This window comes from Camelina sativa, chromosome 8, assembly GCF_030686135.1.
Source record: "Camelina sativa cultivar CO46 ecotype springtype chromosome 8, ASM3068613v1".
Classification (NCBI taxonomy): domain Eukaryota; kingdom Viridiplantae; phylum Streptophyta; class Magnoliopsida; order Brassicales; family Brassicaceae; genus Camelina; species Camelina sativa.
The window spans coordinates 5,257,604-5,283,780 of NC_141887.1; the positions used below are offsets into that span (position 1 = coordinate 5,257,604).

At 38.3% G+C, this 26,177-nt stretch overlaps 8 protein-coding genes across 13 annotated transcripts; 3 read left to right on the top strand and 5 right to left on the bottom strand.

The window, feature by feature from the left end:
• Nucleotides 1-827: 827 nt before the first annotated feature.
• Nucleotides 828-2,838, bottom strand: LOC109124863 (mediator of RNA polymerase II transcription subunit 31). Its single transcript, XM_010422512.3, has 7 exons — nt 2,730-2,838; nt 2,575-2,628; nt 2,393-2,490; nt 2,091-2,187; nt 1,894-1,972; nt 1,312-1,565; nt 828-1,194 (listed from the first exon to the last, which is right to left on the bottom strand). The coding sequence occupies exons 2-7, from the start codon at nt 2,622-2,624 to the stop codon at nt 1,182-1,184; spliced, it is 591 nt and encodes a 196-aa protein (XP_010420814.1). The 5' UTR covers nt 2,625-2,628; nt 2,730-2,838; the 3' UTR covers nt 828-1,181.
• Nucleotides 2,839-3,190: 352 nt separating this feature from the next.
• On the bottom strand, nt 3,191-7,147 carry LOC104706327 (uncharacterized). The gene is made up of 7 exons (XM_010422510.3): nt 6,656-7,147; nt 5,560-6,346; nt 5,320-5,476; nt 5,055-5,099; nt 4,492-4,657; nt 3,878-4,248; nt 3,191-3,795 (listed from the first exon to the last, which is right to left on the bottom strand). Exons 1-7 carry the CDS (start codon nt 6,830-6,832, stop codon nt 3,477-3,479), a joined length of 2,022 nt encoding a protein of 673 aa, XP_010420812.1. The 5' UTR covers nt 6,833-7,147; the 3' UTR covers nt 3,191-3,476.
• Nucleotides 7,148-7,198: 51 nt separating this feature from the next.
• LOC104706330 (protein PGR) lies at nt 7,199-9,010 on the bottom strand. The gene is made up of 5 exons (XM_010422515.3): nt 8,773-9,010; nt 8,535-8,648; nt 7,955-8,177; nt 7,629-7,877; nt 7,199-7,549 (listed from the first exon to the last, which is right to left on the bottom strand). Exons 1-5 carry the CDS (start codon nt 8,919-8,921, stop codon nt 7,418-7,420), a joined length of 867 nt encoding a protein of 288 aa, XP_010420817.2. The 5' UTR covers nt 8,922-9,010; the 3' UTR covers nt 7,199-7,417.
• A 185-nt stretch (nt 9,011-9,195) lies between these two features.
• On the top strand, nt 9,196-10,551 carry LOC104706329 (putative plastid-lipid-associated protein 8, chloroplastic). Its single transcript, XM_010422514.3, has 4 exons — nt 9,196-9,564; nt 9,658-9,781; nt 9,866-10,045; nt 10,138-10,551. Exons 1-4 carry the CDS (start codon nt 9,196-9,198, stop codon nt 10,326-10,328), a joined length of 864 nt encoding a protein of 287 aa, XP_010420816.2. The 3' UTR covers nt 10,329-10,551.
• Nucleotides 10,552-10,576: 25 nt separating this feature from the next.
• LOC104706331 (uncharacterized) lies at nt 10,577-13,525 on the bottom strand. Of its 3 annotated transcripts, XM_010422517.3 has the most exons (7): nt 13,165-13,513; nt 12,792-12,959; nt 12,442-12,670; nt 11,654-11,869; nt 11,166-11,458; nt 10,776-10,960; nt 10,577-10,655 (listed from the first exon to the last, which is right to left on the bottom strand). In XM_010422517.3, the coding sequence occupies exons 1-6, from the start codon at nt 13,444-13,446 to the stop codon at nt 10,805-10,807; spliced, it is 1,344 nt and encodes a 447-aa protein (XP_010420819.2). In that variant the 5' UTR covers nt 13,447-13,513; the 3' UTR covers nt 10,577-10,655; nt 10,776-10,804. The 3 variants fall into 3 exon arrangements, with proteins under 3 accessions (XP_010420819.2, XP_010420818.2, XP_087317831.1); XM_010422516.3 differs by having other exon boundaries at nt 10,577-10,960; nt 13,165-13,525; XM_087461705.1 differs by having other exon boundaries at nt 10,577-10,954.
• A 60-nt stretch (nt 13,526-13,585) lies between these two features.
• Nucleotides 13,586-16,124, top strand: LOC104706332 (uncharacterized). 4 transcript variants are annotated; one of them, XM_010422518.3, is made up of 9 exons: nt 13,586-13,780; nt 13,996-14,094; nt 14,224-14,642; nt 14,993-15,059; nt 15,128-15,181; nt 15,282-15,350; nt 15,426-15,491; nt 15,573-15,641; nt 15,721-16,124. In XM_010422518.3, the coding sequence occupies exons 1-9, from the start codon at nt 13,619-13,621 to the stop codon at nt 15,790-15,792; spliced, it is 1,077 nt and encodes a 358-aa protein (XP_010420820.2). In that variant the 5' UTR covers nt 13,586-13,618; the 3' UTR covers nt 15,793-16,124. The 4 variants fall into 4 exon arrangements, with proteins under 4 accessions (XP_010420820.2, XP_010420821.2, XP_087317833.1 ...); XM_010422519.3 differs by having other exon boundaries at nt 14,996-15,059; XM_087461707.1 differs by having other exon boundaries at nt 13,628-13,780; nt 14,243-14,642; nt 14,996-15,059.
• An 832-nt stretch (nt 16,125-16,956) lies between these two features.
• LOC104706334 (uncharacterized) lies at nt 16,957-18,338 on the top strand. Its single transcript, XM_010422521.3, has 2 exons — nt 16,957-17,446; nt 17,543-18,338. The coding sequence occupies exons 1-2, from the start codon at nt 17,089-17,091 to the stop codon at nt 18,301-18,303; spliced, it is 1,119 nt and encodes a 372-aa protein (XP_010420823.2). The 5' UTR covers nt 16,957-17,088; the 3' UTR covers nt 18,304-18,338.
• Nucleotides 18,339-19,630: 1,292 nt separating this feature from the next.
• On the bottom strand, nt 19,631-21,108 carry LOC104706335 (GDP-fucose transporter 1). Its single transcript, XM_087461708.1, has one exon. The coding sequence runs from the start codon at nt 20,852-20,854 to the stop codon at nt 19,823-19,825; it is 1,032 nt and encodes a 343-aa protein (XP_087317834.1). The 5' UTR covers nt 20,855-21,108; the 3' UTR covers nt 19,631-19,822.
• Nucleotides 21,109-26,177: the final 5,069 nt, after the last annotated feature.

Below are 26,177 nucleotides of genomic sequence, written 5' to 3' on the forward strand. Positions count from 1 at the left end.
CCTTGGTTATGTTAACTTTCTTCTTCATTCTCTTTCCTCCCCTATATGTTCAAGTTATGTTATTTCTATGCCTATTATTAGGTACGTAAAACAAACGAGTTCGGTCATATGCGTATGCTGCTACGTTTTGAGCTACGTATCCTTGTCCAGAGACGTAACGAGTGCAATGAATCTAGTCAAATATTAAACCATATTTGACTTGTGATGGGAAAAAAAAATAATAATAATACTTCACCTAGAAACTCAGTCTGCCTTGACGATCGAGGAGGGAGATAGTCTATTTTCTACTATTTTAAAACCTTGAGATACGTTAAACGAGTTACATCATATATCATGTTTCATATACTTTAGTTTAGGCTTTGTAAATTGTTGTCCAAGATTGCATAAAAGAGTTATTGTAGTTCAAGTTCGACCAACAAGTGCAACAGGGGATTAGGGAAACCCCACTCCTGATGTTTACAGACAAAAGCAATCTCTGCCAAGGACTGATGTCTGACAGTCTAATAATTTTTTTATGGCTTCTAAGCTTCTCAAAAATGTTGCAATCCTGGTGAAAGTTTCAATTTGGAAGCTCCATCTCCTCGAGTTCCACACTGTTCACATCGCATTGGATACAAAAGTGGCAAAATTCTTCTAATATGTGATTCATCTAACTCATCCTTTAGCAAGGATGGGTAGATCGTCCGCAACATAAATCCATCAACTCATCGTTTCCAACTTAAAATTGCCCATTCTCTGAAATTCTATTATGCATGTGTTGGAACATTCATTGTATATTAACGAATGAATATGGTGATCTATGAGAATACACGTCAGCAAAAGTTAAAAACCGTGAGAATAATAAGTTTTCTATTGGCTCTAGCGTATGCGCCGGGAAAGTCATTTGGATTGTAACAGACTAAAAAAATCTCTCAAAACTACCATTTACTTAAAAGCCGACACGCTCAATAACATCCATCTATCCCTAGAGAAACAAAGACAAAGACTGATAGTGATTGGGGGTTGTGTATCATAAACAAATACTGAACACCATGTATGACAACTTTCAGCTACGGCCTATAACACGGAATGAGTATACCGAGTTTCCAACATGTTTGTAACCTGAGTCAAGTAGGCTTCCCCCTAGGAAACGCAGGAAAGCATATCCGGCACCATGGTGTGTGCTTCAGGGAAAGAAATGCTTATGTACCCTTCCTGAAATTATATATATGACTCACATATCAGAATGTTACTTATTTTCTTGTCACATTTGCAGAAATCTAGCAAACACATGATAATGACAACAATGAGGAAGAAGAAAGGAGCACATACTTTCTCTTCCTACGATCAATACCAGCAGCCCCCATATTCCTGGTGTCATTCTTAGAAAGCATATTATTGTACTGCATGGGAGAAAGGGCTGGAGAGAGAGCAGCAGTTGCTGATGGTGCAGGTGGCAAAGAAGTTGAAGGTGCAGGTGGTGGTGGTGGAGCTATAGGCTCTGGAAGAGGCCGAGGTAGAATGTGCTTCAGCCTGTTGTTTCTGTAGTTCTTCCAATAGTAAAACTGTTGCCTATGTGCCAATTCCTGGAAGCCGGATTTAAAAAGAAGACAGGGTTCAAAACTTTGGAAACATTCTTAAACAATATAATACTTACCAAAAATTCTGACAAGGACATAGAGTATGAAAATACTTTATTTATCTCATGAATCAATGGAAATAACACAGAAACACAGAAAAAAACTAGCAGAACAGTATGGTTAGTATTAAAGATCCTAAACACCCCAAAACCTATGGTTGGTATTAAAGACTCTACACATTTGAAGCACTCCCTATTAACAGTACACTGCTCACTAACATGCAGGTGTGGCAAGTTTGGTTGATGATTCTTATTTCTTATCATATTTCTGTTACCTTGTTTGCAGGATGGGCCATAGCAGTCCTGAAGTTGGGGTTTTGAAGAAGTTCGAGGAAATATAGGCAATGTGGGTACCTGTACCAGGACATAAACACAAGAACACAAGGAAACGGATAAAAAAAAGCAGAGCGATAAGACATATTCCAAACCTTCATAAGACTACCAAAAATTCCATCAGATAATTCCAACTCACATTATGAACTTGATGTACTCTGGTCGCTGCCAATATTGAAGATAGTTCAAGTATTCAATAAATGCTTCATCTTCAAAATACCGATTCTGTGCCAGGTCTGCGAAACAGAACCCCGAAGTATATGTGCAAAATTGAGAAACAAAGAAAGAGCATTGTTAAGGAGAAGGTGGCAAGTGAAACCATGTTTTATCCAGTCAAGAACCCTTTGAATCTCAATTCCGAACCCTTGAAAAAGCACAAAGCCTAAGCCCTAAAACGCATCCACTTAAACTATAGAAGGGGAAAGAAGAAGAGAAACTAACAGTGGATGTAAGTAGGATTGGCGAGACATTGAATGAATTCAAGTTCCAGTAAGAATCGTTGTCTTCCACCGTCGGGATCCTTGTAAACGTTCTTTGGTCTGTAGAGATGCGAATTAAACAACTAAAGAGCAGATTGAAATATATGAAAGTAAGTGTACAGAAGAGGAAGAAGATGCACCCACGGGGATGGAATCTCTGATGTATCATCATCAATCTCCTCTGGCGAAGCCATGAACCTGAATCAACCAATTTGACGAGTTCAATGATGCATATACCAAAAACGAGAATCGAATTTTGGATTTCTCAAGCGGAATCAGAAAAAGCTTCGCACACCCACCTTAGATCGACTGAGAAAACAGACGGAGACGGAGGAGGACTATCTATGGTGGTTCTGATTTCTGATCTGAATTTAAGTTTGGGTTATAAACCAAAGTCCTTAACCGGTTCTGAAAAAAAATTGAAAATACAAAATTACGGTTTAAAAAGTTGTCTCAGTAGATGGAGAACATTTTTATCTCAAGACCAAGAATCACACAAAACAAAAATCTTGGACTTTGAAGATGTGGAAACTATATGCAATCGCTAATTCTTGTTACAAAAGTGGTTTGAAATCAAGCTTATCGATCAGTGAAATACAATTTTGGGACTACAATCAATAAAGGATGTTGTGTACTCGTTGCCAAGCTAGCTGACTAGCTGTGGTTCAGGATTAGGGAAATGAGAAATCTCTTCAGGTTTTAGACTATACAGTCAAGCTGTCAGAAATCTGAAGGGTATATAATGTTTGGCTCCAACGAGTTTGCCCTAATGTAATGCTGTGTAATCCCATTAAAAATGCGACAAGAGTGTTGGTGTTAAAAGCTACATTTTCTGCTAGTTTTCCCACAGATAAACCAAAAAAATATACGAATATCAGAGCCTTCAGACCCTGGACTGACCTATGCAAGTCCCGAGACAATTTTTGTATCCAGTGTGCGTGCTGTGCTCGAGTCTTACTTGCCACTCGACAACTTGCAAGACAAAATCTTTCATTCATAAGTGACTGGCCTTCAAATATTCAGGTGATGGCTCTAACAGTTTCTTTTCACCATAGCTTGTGAATCCCAATTGATAAGTCTGATGAGATGGAGACAAGCAGCGGATGAGAAGAGTGCCACTCGGCTTTGAACACTCTTTTCTTATGAGCTTTCATCGAGAGAGACGGGCTTGGTGCATTGTAGCGGATATCAAAGATGTGGATCACAGGGTCTGCAGAACCAGATGAGATGTGTAAACCATCAGGAGACCAAGACTGGTTGATTAGAGCCGACTGCGATTCACTGCTTTCTTGCTTCCACCCAAAAGAAAATAGTTCTGTCTGAGGCAATCTTACATCATACAACCGTAGTTGCCGGTCTAGCTGCCTGCAAAAACAACACAAGCAAAGGAACTAATTATGAGGCCGTTGCTTCTTGGGGGATATATAAAATCAAGAGTCTGTTTTACCTTGTGTGAACCATGACAAGGTTGACATCTCTCGGGTTTGGCAGTATATTTGTGCATCTGTTGTCTAGTCTATGTTTAAATGTGACTTTTTCTTCCCGGGCATCAAACCCAACAAATCTCCTATCATCTCCACACGACAAGACGAGATTGTTATGGCGCATTCCAGCAACTCCCATCACAGCCGACGAGTGCAAGTCCCTATGCAGAAGCGTCGGCTTCCACGCATTATTTTCACATCGATCCCGCCATAACACTACTGCATGGTCACTCCCACCTGTTATGAAACAAGGATCATCCCAAGGCGTAAACATGATTCTGTTGATAAGACCTTTGCTATGAGGCCTGTCCTCCAGAAATTTTGACTCACAACTCTGCAGATGAACAGATATACAAAAAAATAGTATGACCATCAAATTATATCTTAAAATAAATAGATAAATCCAAGGTTGAACCAAATACCCAATTATTCCAGCTAAATTGATTTCTTTTTGCTAACAGGTTAGGAAGACCTAGTTAACTTTCTGCAACTCTCACATTCCCACTCATGAGTGTGCAATGGCAAATTTAATTTATGGTAAAACGCTAGTGTAAAACAGCTTTCATAGATTTCTTACCCCTCTTGCTTCATTCAGATATATGGCTGATATCTGAGGGTGACCGTCATCTGCAGTATACACGGAGAAAAGTGCACTCTTGTATGGATGCCAAGCTATATCTTCTGCCCATTTCTTCTGATCTACTGCTACCCGATTAACCGTCTTAAACAAAGTAGCTGTGGACCTGCTCAATTGTGAAACCATTAATGGGTTAGTATAGATTAAAATAAGAGCTAAAAAGATTGGGGGTTTCTGAGACACAAAACTTCCCAGTAAAGAGAACATTGTACAAACTCTATTCTCTTAAGATCTTGTACAACAAAATATTGCGGTTTGTTGGCAAATATAAGCGAAAGTAATTTCGCCGACTTTATGGATGGATGAAGATGATATCAGTTGGAATTGAATATAGATAAACTTAACACATTTGAAAATCAAGGAAATCTGTATGGATTTGATGTTACAATCCAATAACCCCTCCTCCTAAAATCAGTCGACATAGATATCAATTTATTGACTAGCCCTAAGAAATCAGCAAGAAATATCATAAGCTAATCAGGCATATTTACGGCAGAGTTTACCTATCAGACTGAAGCTTCCAGAAATGAACCGCCCCATCCAATGCACTGAAGAATAACCAAAAACCAAAAGCAAGAGGGGGGAAAGAAAAAAGATTAAGCACAGGAGTCAAGACTCAAGAGTATATTAGATTGGCTAACTTAACTTTGTCTAGTGTCTTGGTTCCCTCTTATGTATATTATATCATTTCCTTAGTAAAGAATAAATTAGGTAGCGTCTATTATTCACTTTTGGAAAAGAACCAAACAAAAATAATGCAAAAAGCACCTAGTAGCAAATAGCTCACGGCTTGAAGGAGAAAGAGCAAGACTTCTCATTCTTTTCGTGTGACAACTTGGTAGCATACCTACAGTGCGACCTTCAATTGTAGGACGCAAAGAGCTCCTACTTATAAGCGCTATCAACTCATCATGTCCTCGAAACTCTAAAACACACAAAAAGTAACAATAGATTCAGACGCAATGAGAAGGTAAGATGAGGCAAATCAATCAAAAGAATGGCTTTTACCAGATTTTTCCTGTTGTCCTTGTGGAGAAATGTTAGAAGAAACTCTGATCCTTGGCCTTGCAAAGTCCTTATTAGTCTGGGTATCTTGAGCTTGAGCTTGAGTTTGGTTATCTCTATCTTGAGTTTGGTTCTCTCGATCTTGAGTTTCACATACCACTTCATTAGGAATACTAGGAGATTTCTTGGCCTCAAGACCACTTTTGGCTTCCTTTGGGATATCCCTTGTAGCCATGGGTTGAGCTAAGTTATGTCGACCTTCGGATTCCCTTACCACTTCATTAGGTATACCACGAGATCTCTTGGCCTCAAGGACACTTTTATCTCCTTTGGGGACATCATAATTCCTCGTAGCCATGGGTTGAGCTCCATTATCTCGAACTTGGGTATCCCTTACTACTTCATCAGGAATACTACGAAGTCTCTTGGCCTCAGGGCCACTTATGTCTTCCATTGGAATGTTATGATCCCTTGTAGCCATGGGTTGAGCTTGGATGGTCTCATTTACTTCTGCTCTAACGGGTGCAGAAGCTCTTCGTTTAAAAGAAGGAGGTAAGATAATGGCTGGCACTTTCAAGGATTCCATCTCAGTACGTGAATGTGGAGTAGAAGAGGTTTCATTGGCAGTCTTGGCCTTATTTCCCTCGGTCCAGAACTCTGCTATACCAAGTAAACTTCCATTTTTACCAGGCACTTTTGATTTCGACTTAGATAAGGTACCATCTTCAACACGATCAATTTGTAAGAACTTTGCCTCGGCATCCGCCATCAGTTTTCTCTCTTCAGCAAGCTGCAGATACATCAGAAATCATAAGAACAAGACCAAACAGTAGGGACTTAATTAGGTGCCCTTCAAAGTTTTGAGCAAGAAATGACATTTGCATATTATGTACGAGGAAGCAAATGAGAAAAGCTCAATAATTATGTTGAAAACTGAGCTCCAATTGAAACAATAACAGGAAATCAAAAACGGGAAGATCCTAGGAGCTATAAACCAATCAAAATCCCTAAAACAGAAGCAAAAACCCTAATCACCAAAACTGATGCACACTCTACAATAAGCCGAATTGGACCACATAAAGCAGAATAAAGAAGAGACCTTTCTGTCGAGGATTGAAATCTGGTCTTTAAGGCTTTGGATAGACTTGGCACGCTGGTCCATGAACTCTAATAGAGCTTCTCTATCATCTGGGATTTGAATTGAGGACGTTTTTGCTACTACTTCACCTTCTTCCCCTTGCTCAATTTTAGGTTTTTTTATCGCCGTCGTCGCCATTGCAGTCTCCGTTCGTCTTCCTCCAATCAAAACCCCTTTTTTATCACCCCGCCCGATGCGTGCGTGTGCTAAGTGGGTGGGGGGGGGGGGGGGGGGGGGGCTTATTATTTTCCCTCTCGTCGTTTCAATTTCGCAACCTTATTTTTTTTTTTTTTTTTCACTTTTCCGATTTTGCCGCTTCACTTACTAGGGCTAAATTGTAGTAGTAGTAGTCGTGTGCAGCTCAACGGAACAGTGTTTATACAGATATACGCGATTCCTTTATTTGGAATTAAAACCGTCAAACACTAAAACATCATTTTTGCCATAAGCCCCACAGAGCCACAACCACAAACACATACATAAAAAGAGGAAAAAAAAAAAAAATTTGATTTAAAAGACTCTGTTGTAAGAAATTAAAATAAGTTCAATTACATTTGTAGCTGTGATTATTGCATACATACTGAAAGAAGACTGTTCTAAGAAACTAACAGAATTCACCCAGCATACAACAAATTTAGCATTTGAGAAATAATATCAAAGTGTATATTAAATTTTGGCTTCCAAATTGTGGAAAAGTGAAAACAGGGTTGGTCACTTTAGCATTCAGAAAATGTACATAAAAGCAATGGAAGTCAGAAAGGATGTCAAGAGTATGGAGACAAAGTTCACACCATTGTTGTCAAGGATGTCCACACCTGATATCTTCTTAACCGTCGGCCCTGGTTTCCCTACAATCTGCAGGACACATAATTCAGTCAAGTAGTCTTCTCCCTCGATCCCACATTATCTACATGTTCATTTTTTTGAAATGTACCTTGTTCCGAACAGAGCAGAAGCCACTGAATTGGATGGTTGCTCCTAGTACAGAATCAATAAGACTCCCACATAATCCAGCTAATGCAGAGAGTGGAACGACTAAGAGTTGCTTCAGAGCCACATCGCTTGGGCATTTTGCAGTAAAGAATCCGAAGATGATGAATGTTAAGCCAACAGTGGTGCCGGCTGCCAAGGCAGCTAAGAGTCCTGCCTTAGTAACTCCACCATTTGTTCCCTTCTTCACCGGCTGAGAATAAGACCAAACGTTTTAGCTAAACATGGAAAATTAATTAGCGACTGGCAAAAAAAAGGAACAAGAAAAACCTTAAACGTTGTGATTAGTCGAGGCTGGGCATCACTTAGAACCCCAAGCTCCGAGGACCAAGTGTCTCCACTACAGCAAGCGTAATGACCGATGATCCCACCAATAAGAGCTGTTACAGTTATGGACTGCTTGGGGTCCAAACACTTGTCCTGCCAACCCGTTAAAGTACATGCAATTACAACTAGAACTGATGCAATCCCACTATTGCATAACACTTGTAACCTGAAACAAGATATTTGAGTAATCCCCTGTCAAAGCAACTTTTATTGGTCAAATAAATAACTTCTACAAATGAGAAATCATTTGCTAATATGCCAATGAAAAATATATTAGAGGCTAACCATAAATACATAAATAATCTCTCCTATGAAGTTCTAAATATCAACATCAACCAAGGAACAGGATATATCTTTGTTTAGAAAGAGGTGGTTCAAAGGTATGCTAATCTAATCCCACATCTAAATAAATCGCAAGCTTCAAACGCATAGTAATCCAAATAGCTCAATCTCACATAAGTCAATACAACGAACTCTATCAGGAAATTTTATCAGAAACAGATCATCGTATTAAAAAATGTACCAGTTCCTTTGTCCACCTTCCTTAAACTCAACATCAACGCGTCGTTTTTTATCTTCGCCAACCTTGGTAAGCTTCGAGGAAGTAAGAAAGAATACAAGCAGCAGAGCTCCGTACCTTTTTTTTATATATATAGATTCAACAGATTCATCCGATCCGAACCAATACAAAACACTTTCTCAATAACGAAACAATCGAATGTCAATAACCGAATAAATCAGAATCGGGTGTAGAAAGAAACCTGAAACCGGCGGCGAAATGGATGGTCATAACAAGGAATCCAGCAATTCCACCGGAGAGATCGAGCGACTTCCGCTTGTACGATCGGAAAGCGATGAGTGACGATATTACGACGGCGATGATAAGCCTGAGCTGCGGCGACGTTTCCATTTTTACAAGTACTATCGGAGAAGCTCGAAGATTTCAGTTGTTGAGCGTCGAGAGAGAGAGAGAGCACAGACAGAGCAGTTGACCCAAACAACGTCATCACTGATTCTGATTCATGTATTTTTAAGTGTTGTTGGTAAGAGATGTTTACGCAGGCTTGGACCTGGTATTCAATAATGGGCCTTAAATGGGCTGACCCGATATAGCTTTTGTAAACAGACGAGATAACGCGGGAGAACATATTTTTCCTACGTGGACGGGGAGAATCCAATCGGCGATGAGAGATTTGGACTCGGAATCGATTTCTATTATGACGTGGCACCACTTAAATCACCAATATCCGTATTCCCCTCTCTCTCTCACACACCTTTCTTCTATCTGCGCTTCTCTCTCTCTCTTTCACTGTAGAGCAATAATGGCTGCGGCTGCTTCTTCCCTTACAATCGCGTCTTCTTTCTCCGAACCACGGGCTCAGATCCTCAACTCCTCGAAGCGTTCGAACCTCCCTCTTCAGTATTCAATCCCTTACAAGGCCGATTCGCGGAGCAGGAGTAGAAGATTAGGACTCGTCGTCAGTTCTGTTTCAGCTCCCAACGTTGAGCTTCGCACTGGACCCGATGATCTCATTTCTACACTCCTCTCTAAGGTCTGTATCCCCGAAACTATACGCCCATCTTTATTTGATTTGAGAACGACATATAGAAGAGAATTTGATAATTATGGGGGGAGTGGTAGACAGGTTGCGAATAGCGATGGAGGTGTGACACTGAGCCCTGAACAACACAAGGAGGTTGCACAAGTGGCTGGGGAGCTTCAAAAGTACTGTGTCAAGGAGCCAGTTAAAAACCCTCTCATTTTCGGAGGTAAATTATTAAGAACATAGCTGCGAGCGATTTGCTTCTTCTTCCTTGATTCATAAATGTGAATTCTCGAATTGTGGTGTGCAGATTGGGACGTGGTGTACTGCTCTAGACCAACCTCTCCCGGTGGAGGCTACAGAAGTGTGATAGGCCGCCTCTTCTTCAAAACGAAAGAGATGATACAAGGCATTGATTCTCCTGATATCGTCAGGAATAAAGTTTCCATCACTGCTTTTGGTTTTCTTGACGGAGATGTCTCCTTGACAGGTAACAATTGAATAAGACAAAAACAACCATATAAACCCAGCCTCATCTTTTCCATGTTTAATCTTCAACCTTTTGTGTGATCTTATCCATAGGGAAGCTGACAGCGTTGGACAGTGAGTGGGTTCAGGTGATATTTGAGCCTCCGGAAATCAAGGTAGGATCTCTTGAGTTTAAATACGGGTTCGAAAGCGAAGTGAAGCTTCGGATCACATACGTCGATGAGAAACTTAGGTTGGGATTAGGCTCTAGAGGATCATTGTTCGTCTTCCGAAGGCGTCAATAATATTTGTTTTTCCCTCGAGCATCAGTCACAATTCACTATAGAAATGAAGAAACAACATATTGGCACTTGCGAGTCTGTAACAGTCGAAAACAACAAACCTGTGTACACAAATGGTGTTTTAGTAGGAACTTTGTTGTAATGTAAACTTCATTCAAGAGTGTCTCACTCCCGATGAGTTGTTGGTGAAGAAGCTATGGTATATTTCAACGTATTTTCTCGCAAAGAACCACTACAGCCACAAACTCAAATTAAAAAGATGAATGTTCAATTCAAAACTTCTCACGAATATCTGAAACACTCAAAATCACCATCTACAGACTGTCATACCTGTGAGGACCAAAGCATACATGAGTTCCGAAGAATCCATAATGCAGCTCTCAATACATGTTTACTCTAACTTATACATAAAGACATACAGATGTAGATAATGAAGTTTGGTTTAATTACCACAAGCCTGGATGATTTCATTACACAATCTACACACGTCCTCGTCCCCGCCTATGTCCTCGCCCTCTTCCTCTTCCTCTTCCTCCTCCTCTTCCCCTTCCATGGCCAAAGCTATCATCTGGTCTTCCGTAATCAAACATATTCATTCTGATATCCGCTGCCCCGGTTCCATCCATCTCCTGCCCCTACACAGCAAATTACAATCATAGTTCTCAAATTACAATCATAGTTCTCTCATGTAACCATTTATGTTTGTATGGTCCCAAAACGTAAGTACTAAGTCATTGAAAGACAAAAATGGTGTGCTCATCGAAATAATGGTCTGGTTAATAAATCAAATGGCCACATAGAAGACGGATCATAGTGATAATCGAGGTTGTCGTGACTCACATAAGAGTCTTCTAGATCAAACTGATACTGAAGCTGCCTTGCAAGATCTTCATCGCGGGTAGTGTTGCTAGGACGGTCAACTGTTGCAAGACCTCCCCCGCCAGTATTCCTCTTTTCCCACTCATCCAGTGTAAGCACTGCAGAGTCTTCTTCTTCTCTCCCCCTCCCTCTACCTCTACCTCTACCCCTACCTCTTCTTCCTTGGTATTGCCGGTCATTTGAACTCGAATTTTTCATTTTCTCAAGAAGTATCTGCGCAGCCGCTTGGTTCTGTAAAGGAATAGCTTCTACCACTGCAACAATGGGAGATGTTATGGCACTAACGAGCAAGAGATTTACTTGGCCTTATATGGGACGAATGATAGTTATCTCATCTAAAGCTTCAATGCAATTGCCTAACGAAAATGCCAAACTAATTAACGCATCAAATATCTGATATGCTATGAGCTTTTGATCTAGAACGGGTGGAGAAAAATTAGATGGCACACCTTGTTTAGGTCTTGTATCTGAACTGCTTGGCTTTTCCTGATTTTCAACTTTGACAGATTTTGGATCAGAATCTGCAGGTTTCCTTTGTAAATTCGTATCTGTACCTTTTTTGTTCCCACCAACTTCACTACTTTCAACTTTTTCTCCACCGGCGAGTTTTACGTTGCTTTCCGCAGCAGTAGGTACGATGTTCCTTGATGTCGTCTTGTTGTAATCTGTCAATCATCAGACATATGCTGACAAATTAATTTTTCTGATGCATTGTTCAAACTTCCATCACGATACTTGGTGTAAGCCAACACAAACGAAGAGCAATTCAAGAGACCATCATTTTACCACACAATAAAAATGCAGTCAGTCAAGTTCAAGTATTTAAACAATGGAGACCCAACAGGGCCAAAACTGAATACCTACCAAGCCGAGAATAAACATAAATCAGACATCTACATGAATCCTCATAGGTTACATAAACGGATACGTTGGGATTTTGAAGCTCGGGTCAAATTACTAATATGCCTATATAAAATACATTTGGGTAGAATATCCTTGCAGCAGTCAATGCACAGACAAGACAACTTTTACAATTTTATGCACACTAACAACATAAAATCCAAAATTGGTAGCTATTCTATTTGTTAACATAGATTGGCCAACCATTATAAAGTGAAAGAAACATGCGATAAGCTATTACAAAGTGAAAAAAACATGCGATAAACTACTGGAAGAAATTGAATAGCAATGCGCAAAATAAGACAAACTAGCATATTTTTGAATAGCAATTGCTTACCACGGTGATGGGAACCTTTTTGAATCTTCAACTCCTCAAATGGAGGAGGACCATCACCAGCTTTGCTTTCCTGAGATTTCCTTCCAGATGAATGAGCCAAACTAGCATATTTTTTCTTCATCTGCCATTCTTCAGTGAGCGATGGCACATTACCGCCCAATAAAGTCACCTCTTTTGGAGTCAAACATACTAGACCGTCACGTATCACAGCCTTATTTTCTAAACGGACCTGCCAACGATGCAAAGGTATTATGTTTCCATAAGACACCCTCCTGATGCATACTCGATCACAATGCACGGACAACACAACATGAATGAATCTGTCAATTGATTAGATTGAGATGTAATACCTTAGTACCAGGAGTCACATCATTGTTAATCGATGGTATATGAGAGTACTCAAGTGCAGATATCTCAGTCTTCCCATCAGTCAGAACGAATTTAAACACTCGTTTAGCAGTTGAACTTCCCAGGAATTCCTCTGCGCTACTTCTTGTAACATCCCTAACAGAACTTATCTATGCTCATAAATCAAAGAAAACCAAATTAACACAGTACAGAGAAACTAGGAATACTCAAAACGTTTACATACAAACAAAGCGTGAGAACTACTTGAAACCTCAGTACATCAGCCAAAACCAACAACGTTGATATAAATTCTAAGCACCTAATTCTTGTTACTGTCGTCTTTTAGCTGTTTGTTTTGCAGTGAATGAGATGTACCTGTAGAACTTTGGGGCCTTGAAGATGAGAACACCTGCGTAACTCGGTTGAATCAGGGAGGGACTTGCCTCCGATTAATCTAATATCCATGTTAAGCAGCTCGGCCTCCACTGAGTCCACCACCGCGCCTGTTTGATTACCGCCGCCAATCAAGGAGTAGATATCAGTGACCAGAGATTTCAGGTAAGATACGTCTCTGAAGCACCAGCCTCGGTTAGTTAAAGCATTTATCACGACGGCGTGAGTGTTGCCGCCGGCGGAGGAGGTGGATGCTGCCTCCATTGCGTCGCACCGGAGAAGTTTGAGATTCTAATTTGGGGGAAAATGTTTAATTAAAAAAGGGAATTACGAAAAAGAAAACTTTAATTACGAGAAAATTGTTTTTTTTTTCTTCTCCGGGTTTGGTTAGTGGGCCTAATGGCAGGCCCATTTGTAACTCCGAGGTTTCGAGGGAATGACTTCTATGCTTCCGTGTGGAATCCGACTAAAGTCGATTAAAGAAGCTATGACGATGGACGATGGCAACTCCGTCTACGTCGGCGGCCTACCTTACGACATCACCGAGGAGGCTGTCCGCCGTGTCTTCTCTATTTACGGCTCTGTGCTCACCGTTAAGGTTAAAAAAAAACTTCTCTTTCTGTTGTTACTCCAATATCTTAGCTAAATTTAGGTTTCTTAATTAGGATGATTCATTACTTTAAACGATAAATAATTAGTTCTCATATTTGAGATTTCAATCTTATTGTGATGGTGTTAAGAGATAGTAGATATTAATTGATGTGAGCTGGTCAGAGTGTACTTTGACATATTTGTACTGTTTTGGGAATTCAGATTGTGAATGACCGGAGTGTAAGAGGGAAATGCTATGGCTTTGTTACTTTTTCAAATCGTCGATCGGTTGATGATGCTATCGACGACATGGATGGAAAAGTATGGTTCTTTTTCTTTGTTTTAAAACCAAAAAAAGAAACAAAACTAGTCTAGTTTTGTTTTTTCCCTTTTCTATAATGATGTTTTGGGAGTATTTTATATTCTTGACGGTACTGAGCTCGTAATCAGAATATTGGTGGGCGTGCAGTGCGTGTGAATGAGGTGACGACAAGAGGTGGAAGAATGAATCCAGGTCCGGGGAGGGTACGACCACACGGTGGATGGGATAGGAGCCCTGATAGGAGAAGTGATGGTAATTATGACAGGGATAGGTATAGTGATCGGTCCCGAGAACGGGATAGGTCTCAGGACAGAAGAAAAGATCAACATTACATAGAGAAGGAAAGAGCTTATGAGCATTCACTGGAGTTTGAGAGGAGAAATGATCATGATATGCTTGATAGAAATGGTTACAAGGAAAGAGTTTTTGAAGGTGATGGAGGAGATTGGCGTGGGGATCGGTCTTTTGGGGATAATGGTAGGGGAATCAAAATCAATGGGACCAGTACTCATGAAGGTAGGAGCCAAGAAACAAAGAGAGATGATAGGTAAACTTTTTGTTGAAGTTTGTGTAGTTAGTAGACTTCACATTGGCCGTTAGCTTTTAGATAGATATAGGAGTACTCCACCTGTTTATTTGTACTATGAGATTTTTTTTTACCTGTAAATTTGGTCTGCTGGTTTAAATGAGTCAATACTGGGATGCTACTGGGGATGCTGTTGTGGTTAAGTATGATAAATTGTCTTTGATAAACACAAATGCCGAAGGTCTGGTTTAATAGATTTGAAGAAATCACGTACTCCTGTTGGCTTTGTGCATGTTACCGTTTGACGAATGTTTTGGCTTGCTTTGGTTTTGTTAAAATGTCTTAATCTTTTTATGTTTGTATTCAATTAGCAGTACCATGCTTGATGGGCGTGGAAAAGATCACTTCTCTAATACAAGTGGAGATCAGAGTTTTCAGGTAAAGATGATGTTTGTTAGCCATGTATTGTTGCATAGTTTATGTGACAACTTGCATCTTTTATACAGGTGAAAGGAGAACTGGATTCGCTGATTAAGATACGTGAGGCACTTCAAGATGAGGTATGAGATCGTTTTATCTGCCCATAGAGGCTGTTGGTGAACTATTTTTACATGATCATTGAGCGATCGGAAGAATTGATGGGCTAGTTTCAATTATAAGGTGCTGGTGGTGGAGGACAGATTGGAAGAAAAAGAAGTTGTGTGCTCAGAGTTACAAAAAAAGTCTAAGGTATGCGTTTTCTATATCTTACAAACCTGAAATTTTTGACTATGGATTTGTTCTCATTTGAAATGGTTAAGACAGAGATTAGAAGATTTGTTGATCAATGAAAAGAAACTGGTTTCACAACGCCGAAAAGAATTGGCAAAGGTAAGCATAGGCTCCGGTCCTGTTTTCGAAGCTAGTGTTATTACGGAATTTTTGTTGACATATGGTCTTTGTTTGTGGTAGCTACATAAGTCATTTTCAAGGGTTAGAGAGTGCACTGACAACCTTAAAGACTGTGAACAGGAACTCCAGGTTACTTTCTAAACTCGTGATTGTCGTCATTGCATAAGGATTAGGCCTAACTGAAACAAGTCTCTATTTTTTTCCGCAGTCGCTTGTTAATGCAGCAGCTAGAGATGGCGTGGCAGGTGGTGATGAAGGACTGGGAAACGTGTATGCGTAACGCTCACCCGCATGTATGATCTGCTCTGTCTAAAGTGTAGTTTTGATGTCTTATCTCTGTGTGAGTAAGTTTTCTTCCCCCAAGACGAGCTACGCATTTGGTACATATTTGCATTTGCTTTAGCAAATATGTATGCATTTCATTCAGATTGTATCATTATTATCATACATCAACAAAATAATTATGTTTTCACGTGCTACGTAAACCAACCAAACACTAAGTTTACTGGATAGTTTTACAAAACTTATCACACTAAACAAAAATGGTTTCACTCAATGTAAAATTTTCTGTAAATACTATTTTTATTAACAGTTTGCCTTTTAATACAAAAATATTATAAAGTTGGTTCGAAAATGACATTTCATTTTATAATGTTTGCTTTGATTCTTTAGTAAAATAAATATACTTGGCTATAGTTAAAATGCTTTAAAAATGAGAACAAAAAAACAGTTAAACTATTAAGGTTGACGCGACCTCCATCATCTCCACCGTCCATTACTCGTAAGCCGAAAGCTTTAATTTTGATAAAGATGTGAACATCCATTGACCTATCGTTTGCTTGTAAAGCCAAGTTAGCCAACCAACACTCAAATCATCATTGTACATGACGATCTTTAAAACAACCCCATTTAAGATATACTCTATATGTTTATCTTCTCATATAAACTTCAGTATAGTAACATTCAAAATTCATTATAGATTATATCCTTTTGAAGGCATGATTCGTATAGCTTATAGCAAACCAGTAACTGTAAACACTAAACAGCATAAGCAAAAACGTTCTTCCTGTGGTGATGCTCTAGTGGAATTCCACGTTTCTCCTTGTTTTCTTGGTGAGCCGTATTGTCAATTCGACGTGGATAAGAATATTTTTCTTTTAGTGGTTATTACGATTATTGAAAGAGTAATTAGGTCACTTTTAATAGGAAATTGTAAGTTTTAGTCTTGTAAGTCAGTCATATTATGATTATAAACTAATGCTATTTTTCTTTTGTTTTTGGATATAGGGGATTTTAGTAGGTCATGACTCATGCCCCTATCAACTTTAATGTATGTGGTTTCGATGGTACCTTTAAGCTCAAGTAAAACAAATAAAAAAAGTTTATAAGTGGTATATATTTCATCAATTCGTAGTGAATTTGGCTTTGACCTAACAAGTGAACGACTTAAAATATTTTATATTCCCACCACAAAGTTTATGTCTAGTTAGATCACTCTTCTATAAATATAACCTACAACATTGAAGTTGATCCTATCAACTCGAAACCACCACCCCTCAAAAAAATATAATAAGAAATGGAGAAAAGCCAAAGATGTAACAAAGACACAAACACCAACATAGGCTTTTGCCTTCTTCCCTCTGAACTCATACAAAACATTTTATTCCATCTTTGTATACCCGAGATCATCCGAATGAAACTACTCAACAAGTATGTTTTGACAACAATTTCTGACCGTAGTTTCATCCGACAGCTCAACGACGGATCACAGAGAGACACGTGGATCTTCGTCTACACGAGGCGTTGGCGCCGCGACAACGGTGTGCTTCACGGGTTCTCTGACCGATCCGTACGGTGGTTCAAGATCCCCGTGGCTGAAATACTCGCCGGGGAGATTCGCCCCGGTGAAGATTTATATTTACTAACGGCCAGCGGTAATTTTCTTCTATTTGCCTCCAATACTCATAGTGGAATTATAGCCGTTGATTTGGTTGGCAAGATCGTTACAAGAATCAGCTCATGTCCGTTAGGTCCACGTGGAACATCGTCTTGGAGACGATCCGGTATGAAGCTTGTGCCTGATCCATCAAGTCCAAGTCATTTCCGGTTTATGTTCGCTGAGATGGTGAATAACCGACCGGTTCTGTTTACTTATCATTCTTACACAGCCACGTGGCATACTATAGAAGCAGAGGATACAAATAATTTGGCTTTTGAGAAAAATAGTAACAATGTATTATTCTTAAGCTTATCGAATCGACCTCACGAGAGTACTGTGATGAACGTTGATGACGATGGTTCGATGACGAACCGGCTTCCGAGGATTTTGCGGCCGAGATTAAACCAAAGCGCGATCGGACAATGCCCGTCGAGTGTCGGGTTCAGCAGAAACGATCTAGAGAGTCAACTGTTGCATATACATGGAGATGAATACAAAGTGATGATAAGATTAGACAGAGTAGATAATTCGAAGATGAATAAAACGATGAAGAGTGTAGAGGTTTGGGAAATAAGCGCAAACGGTGAGAAGTGGGAGTTAGTGTCAAGAGCACCGAGTGAAGTGATCAGCAACAAGCTTTGTGGTGTGATGATGGGTTGCTTAGAGAGGAGATTAGGGGTGATTAGAGTGGCTCTAATGACGAATCATGAAGGTTTATGGAATATAATTTGGTTGGATTATGACAAGCAGAAGGATAAGTGGGAGTTGGTCCCACTACCTGATTGTAGATTCTTGCAAGGCTCAAATATGGCCGGGATTAGTTTCTCCTCTGGCCTCACCTTCTCTTTGTAAAGTTTTTATATATAAAAATTTAATGTCGGTATCAATCATACGACCATACGTTTTTTTCTCTTTTTTTTTGGTTATATCATTGCAGAGGGATTAATAAATGATTCACGAGGGACAGTGTCATGACTCATGCTTGAGGATTTAAGTCAACCACGGATGCCAAAAATCTAGAAAAATAATTGAATCACGAGGCTTAGAAGAAGATGGTTTGTTTTTTTTAGAAAAATAAGCTTTCTTTTAGACATTTTGTTATCTTTAAAATATTACCAACACTTCAGTAATGAAGGTTTTTCTAAATCTTTTCATCACACTCCTACTTTTGAAATTAAGTAGAAAGGTTAAGTTTAGAAAAGCTTTTTAAGCCAACTTCTTAAAGGTAGTGTAGAAAACAAAACTATAATTCGCTAACTTTTAGAATACTCTATAGAAATTATAAAGACATAAAGACGTTACGTTTCTAAAAGAATACGTTCTGATGGTTGAACCTATGTCATTCTATAAATGTAATAGATACTAAAATGCCAAAAATAACAAACAAAATATGTGAATCAGCACAAAGGTGGAGATCCAGTCAGATTGCGTCCAACCCACGACGGCACGACCTCAACCTTTCTGTAGTAAAAAGAGACTTTAAGCTGGCTACGTGGATCTGAAGCACCACATTGCTCTTTTCGTGTAGTGCACAAACGTTTGCGAAGTGCACGGAGCCTATAGGTCAAAGTGTTGATATGATATAATTAACAATTGAAAAAATCTCGTATAAACATACCAATTAGGCTATAACTCTCATTTTTCTTATCAGTTCTGAGTTTGGTATGTGTGCTCGTTCTCGACACAAGCAAATTTAATAGGTAGAAGTACTCATCTTGAAAAGCTAGCTTGTTAGGAGAGGATGGTCACATACCAATTTAATACATGCTTCTACTGCTAGACTACTCAGCAACTTTAGATGTCTTAACAGCCGGTTAAATGTATATAATCATTTTGGCCACAAGCCCAGGCTTGCCTTGCTTGACCTCAAGGCCGGCTTTGTTTATATAATGCTCTGACACATTCAAATGATCTATATCAATCAAAAAGCCAATAGATACCTAGCTCACCTGTCCCGACAGTAATGTTTCAACAGAACGGATTTAGTAAACTGACAAAAATGTAAAACAGTTGAACGCATGAGACTATCCAACTACTAATCTGCAGACAAACATTATCCATTCCTTTGCCTGCAGACTCGTATGGGAGATGGATCTTTTACTGTTCTTTCACATTAGCATCAAAACAAAATAACAACACAACACCATCTTTTGTGCATCCCTTAAAACATTGTAACACAGAGAACAGAAACTGATTTTGTATTGATGGATAAGAAGATGAGGGGAGAAAGGGTTTACAAAATGTAATACTATATAGAGGTCAGAAACCAGAAACCTCTGTAAAATGTAAAAAAAAAAATGCAAAGGTATTCAGATTCCGAAATCAATTGCTACACACCTGAAACGGGTGCAAAACAAATGGAAACCTCTCTTCATACAACAGAAGCTATCTTCCCCTGATTCAACGGCGTCAACTCTTCATCTTCCTCGCCTTTCTCACTATCCTTCTTGTTATCCTTCTCGGTGTCTACAGGTTTATCCAAAGCCACAGACTGCTGGTAACCAACACCTCCACAGATAGTAAAAAGGAGACAAACCAAACCAACAGGAGTCGCATGCTTATCCCAAATCAGAACATTGATCACAACAGTCAAGAACTTGTTAACAACACCAGTGACTGTAAACGCAGTAGCAGAGATAGCATTCCTAGCAGCAAATCCAAAGTAGCTGATAAGGAAACCAAACACACAAGACAGCGCCACAGCGGAAAACGCAACAGGCTCAAACAAATTGCCACCATTCTCATTCACGGCGGCGAAAACCTCGGTGTGTTCTCCAGTGAGAAACCAAAAGATCGGAGCTATCATCAGAGACAAGAGATTATTATACAGAACGTATCCCCAAATGTTCAATCCTAGATGCGACACCATATGCTTAATGTAAACCATCTCAGTAGTGATGGTAACGAGATAAGCCAAAGCCCAAGAATAAGCCGTAAGAGTAAAAGCCGAGTCAGTTGCAACATACCCAACAGCACCAGCGAGGATGACGATGAGAGACAAGAAGGTAAGCCTCGAAGGCAAAGGCTGACTACGGAAGATAGTATCAGCGATGGCGACCAAGAGAGGGGTGAGAGATCGGAAGACGATGAAGGTATCGACATTAGCGTGACGGAGGAGGTTTGTGTTGGTGAAGATGGCGAGGTAGAAGACGATAGCTGCGGGGAGAAACTTTTTAGCAGTCTCCCAGGTGAAAGGATCGTGATGGAGAAACCCTAATTTGCCGAGAAGCCAGACGGCGAAGGTGCAGGTAAGGTACTGGAGTGCGGTGAGAAGACCAGGGTAGTTGAAGTAGGTGATTGCAAATTTGTTGATGACGGCGAGGAGGCTGGAGCAGAGTGCGTAGCCGATTACGAGGCTGGTGGTTGTGTATTGTTTGCTTGAATCGAATCGAGAGGAAGACATTGTTGTTGTTGAGTTTTTAGGGATCCAGATCGGAGAAGATGAAGAAGAGAGGATTATTTGGGATCTGGATCGGAGTTATGAGAGAGACTAATTGGAGGAGGAAGAGGAAGGCGAAGACTTCATAATATTCATAATTCACTCAGTGTCGTACGGGAATGGCAAAAAGAAATTTGGCTGTAATCTTTGTTTTTGAGTCACTTTGAGTTAAATTGTGGTGTTAATTGTGGTCAAATGACCATTAATGGAAGGAAATTAAATTACTAATTGATTTTGGAGTTTTGTTAATTGTGTAAGAAATTTTGGTTTTTTAGACATAAACCAGTCAATGCACTTATTAGGCAAATAATTGAGATTCTCTTTCTTTCTTCCAACTTTTAATCTTTTGTTTTCTTATATTTTTTTGTTTGATTATATTTCTTTCTTAAATCATCTCATGATAATATACTATATGATACATATATATATATATATATTTTGGAAAAAAGATGGCTAGCTACATAGGTGAATATATAGTTACACATACCAATTAGTATACTCAACTACACGAAGTATATGTATTATATGGTCACATGCATGAACTATATGACGTCATGTGTTCAACACCATAGACATACAATCTGGTACACTGATTGATTAATTCCGGTGAAGACCGGTGTTGACTCCGGTGTTGACCAAAAAAAATTTCTAAAATTAAAAATTAAAAATAAGGAATTATTACATTAAATTATTTATGGTTTTTATTAATTAAAAAATGTTCTATTCAATATCTAAATATTTTTTTATATATTTCCTAAATATATCTTAAATGTAAAATAGAGAACCCAAACCTAAAAAAAATTTCTAAAAATTAATTTAACATATTGTAATTGTGTAAAAAAGGGTAAAAATGAAAATATTCATATGTTAAAAGTAAATATTGTTAATTTTTTTTTGTTGTTTTTTATATGTTAATTCAATATCTAAAGATATTTTGAATCTATTTCCTAAATATATCCTAAATGTAATATAGAGAACCCAAACCTTAAAAAAAATTTCTAAAAATAAATTTAACATATTGTAATTATGTAAAAGAGGGTAAAAATGAAAATGTTCATATGTTAAAAGTAAATACTGTTAATTTTTTGTTATTTATATGTTATTTTGAGTATGTAAATTTTAAAGTAAAGAGTGTATAAATTTTTTTATAACATTTACCATGCAAAATTTAGAGTAAAGATTCATATACTCAATATTTTGCATATTATTTTCTAATGAAAGTAATTGAATTTGATTCTATTGATTTTGTAGTAATTAAATAATCTGATTATGAGAAATTTATATATATATATATATATATATATATATCTTGAAAATAATTATAAATTGTTTTATATCTTGAAAATCATTATAAATGATTTTAAATCTTGAAGATTATTATAAATGAATTTTTTTATCTTGAAAATAATTATAAATGATTTTTATTTAACTATTTATTTTAGCTTGAAAAATAAAAAGTAATTAATTATAAAAATGAATATATTAGAGATATATAAAAAATATTTGGATATTGAATAGAAAATTTCTTTTAATCATGAAAACCCATAAATAATTTACTATAATAATTTTTTTTTTTAATTTAGATTTTTTTTTTGAGTGTTGGTCAACGCTGGAGTCAGCGTCGGTCTTCACCGGAGTCAATTGACCGGTGTACTGAATTATATGTCTATGATGTTGACCGCATAACGTCATATAGTTCATGCATGTGGTCATGTAATACATATACTTTGTGTAGTTGAGTATACAATAGTATACTTGGCATGTGTGACCATGTATTCACCAATACTTCGTGTAGCTAGCCATCTTTTTTCCTTTTTTTTTGTATGTTAAACTTTGAAAAATATACGATATTTCTATAGAAAAATCGTTGGTTTTTATCGTATATTAAAATGTTATATGACTCAGATTACAAGAAGCTATAGGAACCCTCTAACATAATGTAGTTGTTTAAGTAAGCAGATACATTTTGCTAAAACTTTATGCTACAAGTTTTAATAATCACTAGCCAAAATTTTAAACATATATTTTTCTGCGTTTTTCTATTTTAGATTAATGGTATGTGTTGAAACATTTACTCAAACCATTTACCTAAGAAAATAAACATAATATTCATGACAAAATTTTGTTGTTATTTTTGAAAGTTAAAACTATTGATGTTGGGAGTTGGTTTTCATCCCAAAAATAGGTCCTGCCAATGAATATCTGCAAAACCCAAATAAATTGATTGGGTTCTCAGAATGTGAATGAGGGTATTTTGGTCATTTCGATGGACAAACCGACATAATATTTTATATATACGTGTGACACTCTGTTTTGCGAAATTGTTTAAAGAATTGATTTGACCACTTATGTCACCAAAGTGCACTTATCTTTTCGGTCAAAAGTCCTAAGATAACTCCAGAATTAAGAGTGCTTATGCTGGAGTAGTCTCAAAATGGGTGACATTTCGGGAAGTGATTGTCGGAATTGTGCGAGTGAGGACAAAACACAAGGAAAATCATGTGGTGATTTGTAGGGATGATAAACAAGTCTTTGAAGCCTCTCGGACGTAGCAAACCGACTGTCGGATATAGATGGGTTTATGGGCCTAATGAGAGGATGTAAGGCCCATTAAGGAAGGTGGCCCATTGACTGGGATTGAACATGCGGTCACTAAGAGGTGGTGGTTGGGGCGTTACAAGTGGTATCAGAACCGAACCCAAACGAGTGTGGAGTCGAGTGGGCTCACACCGTCGGGGGTGACAGTCTTGGTGCGCAACGAGGACGTTGCGATCATTTAGTGGAGATGAATTGTGACACCCCGGTTTGCGGAGAAGTTTAAAAGAATTGATTTGATCACCTATGTCACAAAAGTGCACTTATATTTTCGGTCAAGTGTCATTAGAGAACTTTAGAGTTAAGCGTGCTTGTGCTAGAGTAGTCTCAGAATGGGTGACCTTCCGGAAAGTGATTGTCGGAACTGCGCGAGTGAGAACAAAACACAAGGAAAAATCATGTGGTTATTTGTAGGGATGATAGACTTGTTGAAGCATCTCGGACGTAACAAACCGACTGTCGGATATAGATGGGTTTACGGGCCTAATGAGAGGACATAAGGCCCATTAAGGAAGGTGGGCCCATGGACTGGGATTGAACATGCGGCTCACTAAGAGGTGGTGGTTGGGGCGTTACAAGTGATATCAGAACCGAACCCACACGAGTGTGGAGTCGAGTGGGCTCACACCGTCGGGGGTGACAGTCTTGGTGCGCAACGAGGACGTTGCGATCATTTAGTGGAGGTGAATTGTGACACCCCGGTTTGCGGAGAAGTTTAAAAGAATTGATTTGATCACCTATGTCACAAAAGTGCACTTATATTTTCGGTCAAGTGTCATTAGAGAACTTCAGAGTTAGGCGTGCTTCTGCTGGAGTAGTCTCAGAATGGGTGACCTTCCGGAAAGTGATTGTCGGAACTGCGCGAGTGAGAACAAAACACAAGGAAAAATCATGTGGTGATTTGTAGGGATGATAAACAAGTCTTTGAAGCCTCTCGGACGTAGCAAACCGACTGTCGGATATAGATGGGTTTACGGGCCTAATGAGAGGACGTAAAGCCCATTAAGGAAGGTAGGCCCATGGACTGGGATTGAACATGCGGCTCACTAAGAGGTGGTGGTTGGGGCGTTACAAGTGGTATCAGAACCGAACCCAAACGAGTGTGGAGTCGAGTGGGCTCACACCGTCGGGGGTGACAGTCTTGGGGCGCAACGAGGACGTTGCGTTCTGTTAGTGGAGGTGAATTGTGACACCCCGGTTTGCGGAGAAGTTTAAAAGAATTGATTTGATCACCTATGTCACAAAAATGCACTTATCTTTTCGGTCAAGTGTCCTTAAAGAACTTCAGAGTTAAGCGTGCTTCTGCCGGAGTAGTCTCAGAATGGGTGACCTTCCGGAAAGTGATTGTCGGAACTGCGCGAGTGAGAACAAAACACAGAGAAAGATCATGTGGTGATTTGTAGGGATGGTAAACAAGTCTTTGAAGCCTTTCGGACGTAGCAAACCGACCGTCGGATATGGATGGGTTCACGGGCCTAGTCAGAGGACGTGAGACCCATTAAAAAAGGTGGGCTCATGGATTGGGATTGGACATGCAACTCACTAAGAGATAGCGGTCGGGGATTTACAATAGGAACGTACAACATTCGAAAAAAGATCGAAAAACGAGAGAAAAAACCGTTAGAGAAATAATAGAGAATTGGCAGCTGACTCGTCGATTCGGTAAATTGGACTAACCACTCGAGGTCGTCTAATTTTGTAGAGCTCGGCTCTCGTCACTTTGGCTCGTCGAATTCATTTTGTAGTTTGATCTTTGACAAACCTTGACTTATATTAATAAAGAGAACCTTCGATTCTTTTCCCTCGTAAACAACTCTTTAACAATTGACTAAAAAAGAGTTACTTTTCCAATCTTTGATATAGCAATAAAAAGGGTCATATTTATAAATGTTTATGCTACATATTAATTTTGGTTTAATGAATCTAAACAGACCAAATAACAACATACTGTGTTCAATCTATATATACATTTTTGAAGAACATTTTGGGTTCTATCCTTTTATTTATACTTATTTACAAAGTTAGTCCCTAATTTTTTTTCCAAAAATAGAATTACTTCAGATTTTATTTCCTAAATATTTTACATTTCATTCCAAAAAAAAAATTACAGCAAAATCAATATAAAAATAGAAACTATGATATATTTAACCACATCTTCTATTGTGTTTTGAAGATATTCCATCTTTGAATCATTTGCAAACAAAAGAAACAACAATTTGATTCTCATTTTGTTTTCTAATACATGTGAGCTTTGATTCTTAACGTAAGAAAAACTTCGATTCATATTTATTTAAATATTATAATGAATATATATAAACTTAATAATATACGTAAGAAGAACTTCGATTCATATTTATTTAAATATTATAATTAATATATATAAACTTAATAATATTTTTAAAATATTACGAATATGTAAAATGAAAAAAGTTTAAAATACTATATAATATGGTTATATAGTAGATGATTAATAAAGTGGATATGTTGGAATTAATAAAATATTATTAAATTTGTGCTAACACAGGTTAAATCCTCATTTTATTATTTTCAACACTATTAATCTTAAAATATTTGACATATAAAATCAAATTGAGTTAACTAAAATTGTGTAAAATAATTAAATCATTTGGAAAAATAAGACTTAATTATAGCGTATAAATGATATTTAGATCCCTTATTGTTTTGTTTAATA

Excerpts from the sequence above, each read along its gene's own strand:
- LOC109124863 (XM_010422512.3), bottom strand. The coding sequence starts at position 2,624 with ATGGCTTCGCCAGAGGAGATTGATGATGATACATCAGAGATTCCATCC. Across the intron at positions 2,491-2,574 it reads ACATCAGAGATTCCATCCCC|ACCAAAGAACGTTTACAAGG; the intron begins GTGGGTGCATCT and ends GCATCTCTACAG. Across the intron at positions 2,188-2,392 it reads CAATCCTACTTACATCCACT|ACCTGGCACAGAATCGGTAT; the intron begins GTTAGTTTCTCT and ends TCTGTTTCGCAG.
- LOC104706327 (XM_010422510.3), bottom strand. The coding sequence starts at position 6,832 with ATGGCGACGACGGCGATAAAAAAACCTAAAATTGAGCAAGGGGAAGAA. Across the intron at positions 5,100-5,319 it reads CGTGAGCTATTTGCTACTAG|TGCATTGGATGGGGCGGTTC; the intron begins GTGCTTTTTGCA and ends GTTATTCTTCAG. Across the intron at positions 3,796-3,877 it reads CTTGTCATGGTTCACACAAG|GCAGCTAGACCGGCAACTAC; the intron begins GTAAAACAGACT and ends TTGTTTTTGCAG.
- LOC104706330 (XM_010422515.3), bottom strand. The coding sequence starts at position 8,921 with ATGGAAACGTCGCCGCAGCTCAGGCTTATCATCGCCGTCGTAATATCG. Across the intron at positions 8,649-8,772 it reads CATTTCGCCGCCGGTTTCAG|GTACGGAGCTCTGCTGCTTG; the intron begins GTTTCTTTCTAC and ends TATAAAAAAAAG. Across the intron at positions 7,878-7,954 it reads GACTAATCACAACGTTTAAG|CCGGTGAAGAAGGGAACAAA; the intron begins GTTTTTCTTGTT and ends TCTTATTCTCAG.
- LOC104706329 (XM_010422514.3), top strand. The coding sequence starts at position 9,196 with ATGAGAGATTTGGACTCGGAATCGATTTCTATTATGACGTGGCACCAC. Across the intron at positions 9,565-9,657 it reads TTTCTACACTCCTCTCTAAG|GTTGCGAATAGCGATGGAGG; the intron begins GTCTGTATCCCC and ends AGTGGTAGACAG. Across the intron at positions 9,782-9,865 it reads AAACCCTCTCATTTTCGGAG|ATTGGGACGTGGTGTACTGC; the intron begins GTAAATTATTAA and ends TGTGGTGTGCAG.
- LOC104706331 (XM_010422516.3), bottom strand. The coding sequence starts at position 13,446 with ATGGAGGCAGCATCCACCTCCTCCGCCGGCGGCAACACTCACGCCGTC. Across the intron at positions 12,960-13,164 it reads AAGGCCCCAAAGTTCTACAG|ATAAGTTCTGTTAGGGATGT; the intron begins GTACATCTCATT and ends TTATGAGCATAG. Across the intron at positions 12,671-12,791 it reads ATGTGACTCCTGGTACTAAG|GTCCGTTTAGAAAATAAGGC; the intron begins GTATTACATCTC and ends CATCGTTGGCAG.
- LOC104706332 (XM_010422518.3), top strand. The coding sequence starts at position 13,619 with ATGACTTCTATGCTTCCGTGTGGAATCCGACTAAAGTCGATTAAAGAA. Across the intron at positions 13,781-13,995 it reads GCTCTGTGCTCACCGTTAAG|ATTGTGAATGACCGGAGTGT; the intron begins GTTAAAAAAAAA and ends TTGGGAATTCAG. Across the intron at positions 15,492-15,572 it reads GCCGAAAAGAATTGGCAAAG|CTACATAAGTCATTTTCAAG; the intron begins GTAAGCATAGGC and ends TGTTTGTGGTAG.
- LOC104706334 (XM_010422521.3), top strand. The coding sequence starts at position 17,089 with ATGGAGAAAAGCCAAAGATGTAACAAAGACACAAACACCAACATAGGC. Across the intron at positions 17,447-17,542 it reads ATATTTACTAACGGCCAGCG|GTCCACGTGGAACATCGTCT; the intron begins GTAATTTTCTTC and ends CATGTCCGTTAG.
- LOC104706335 (XM_087461708.1), bottom strand. The coding sequence starts at position 20,854 with ATGTCTTCCTCTCGATTCGATTCAAGCAAACAATACACAACCACCAGC.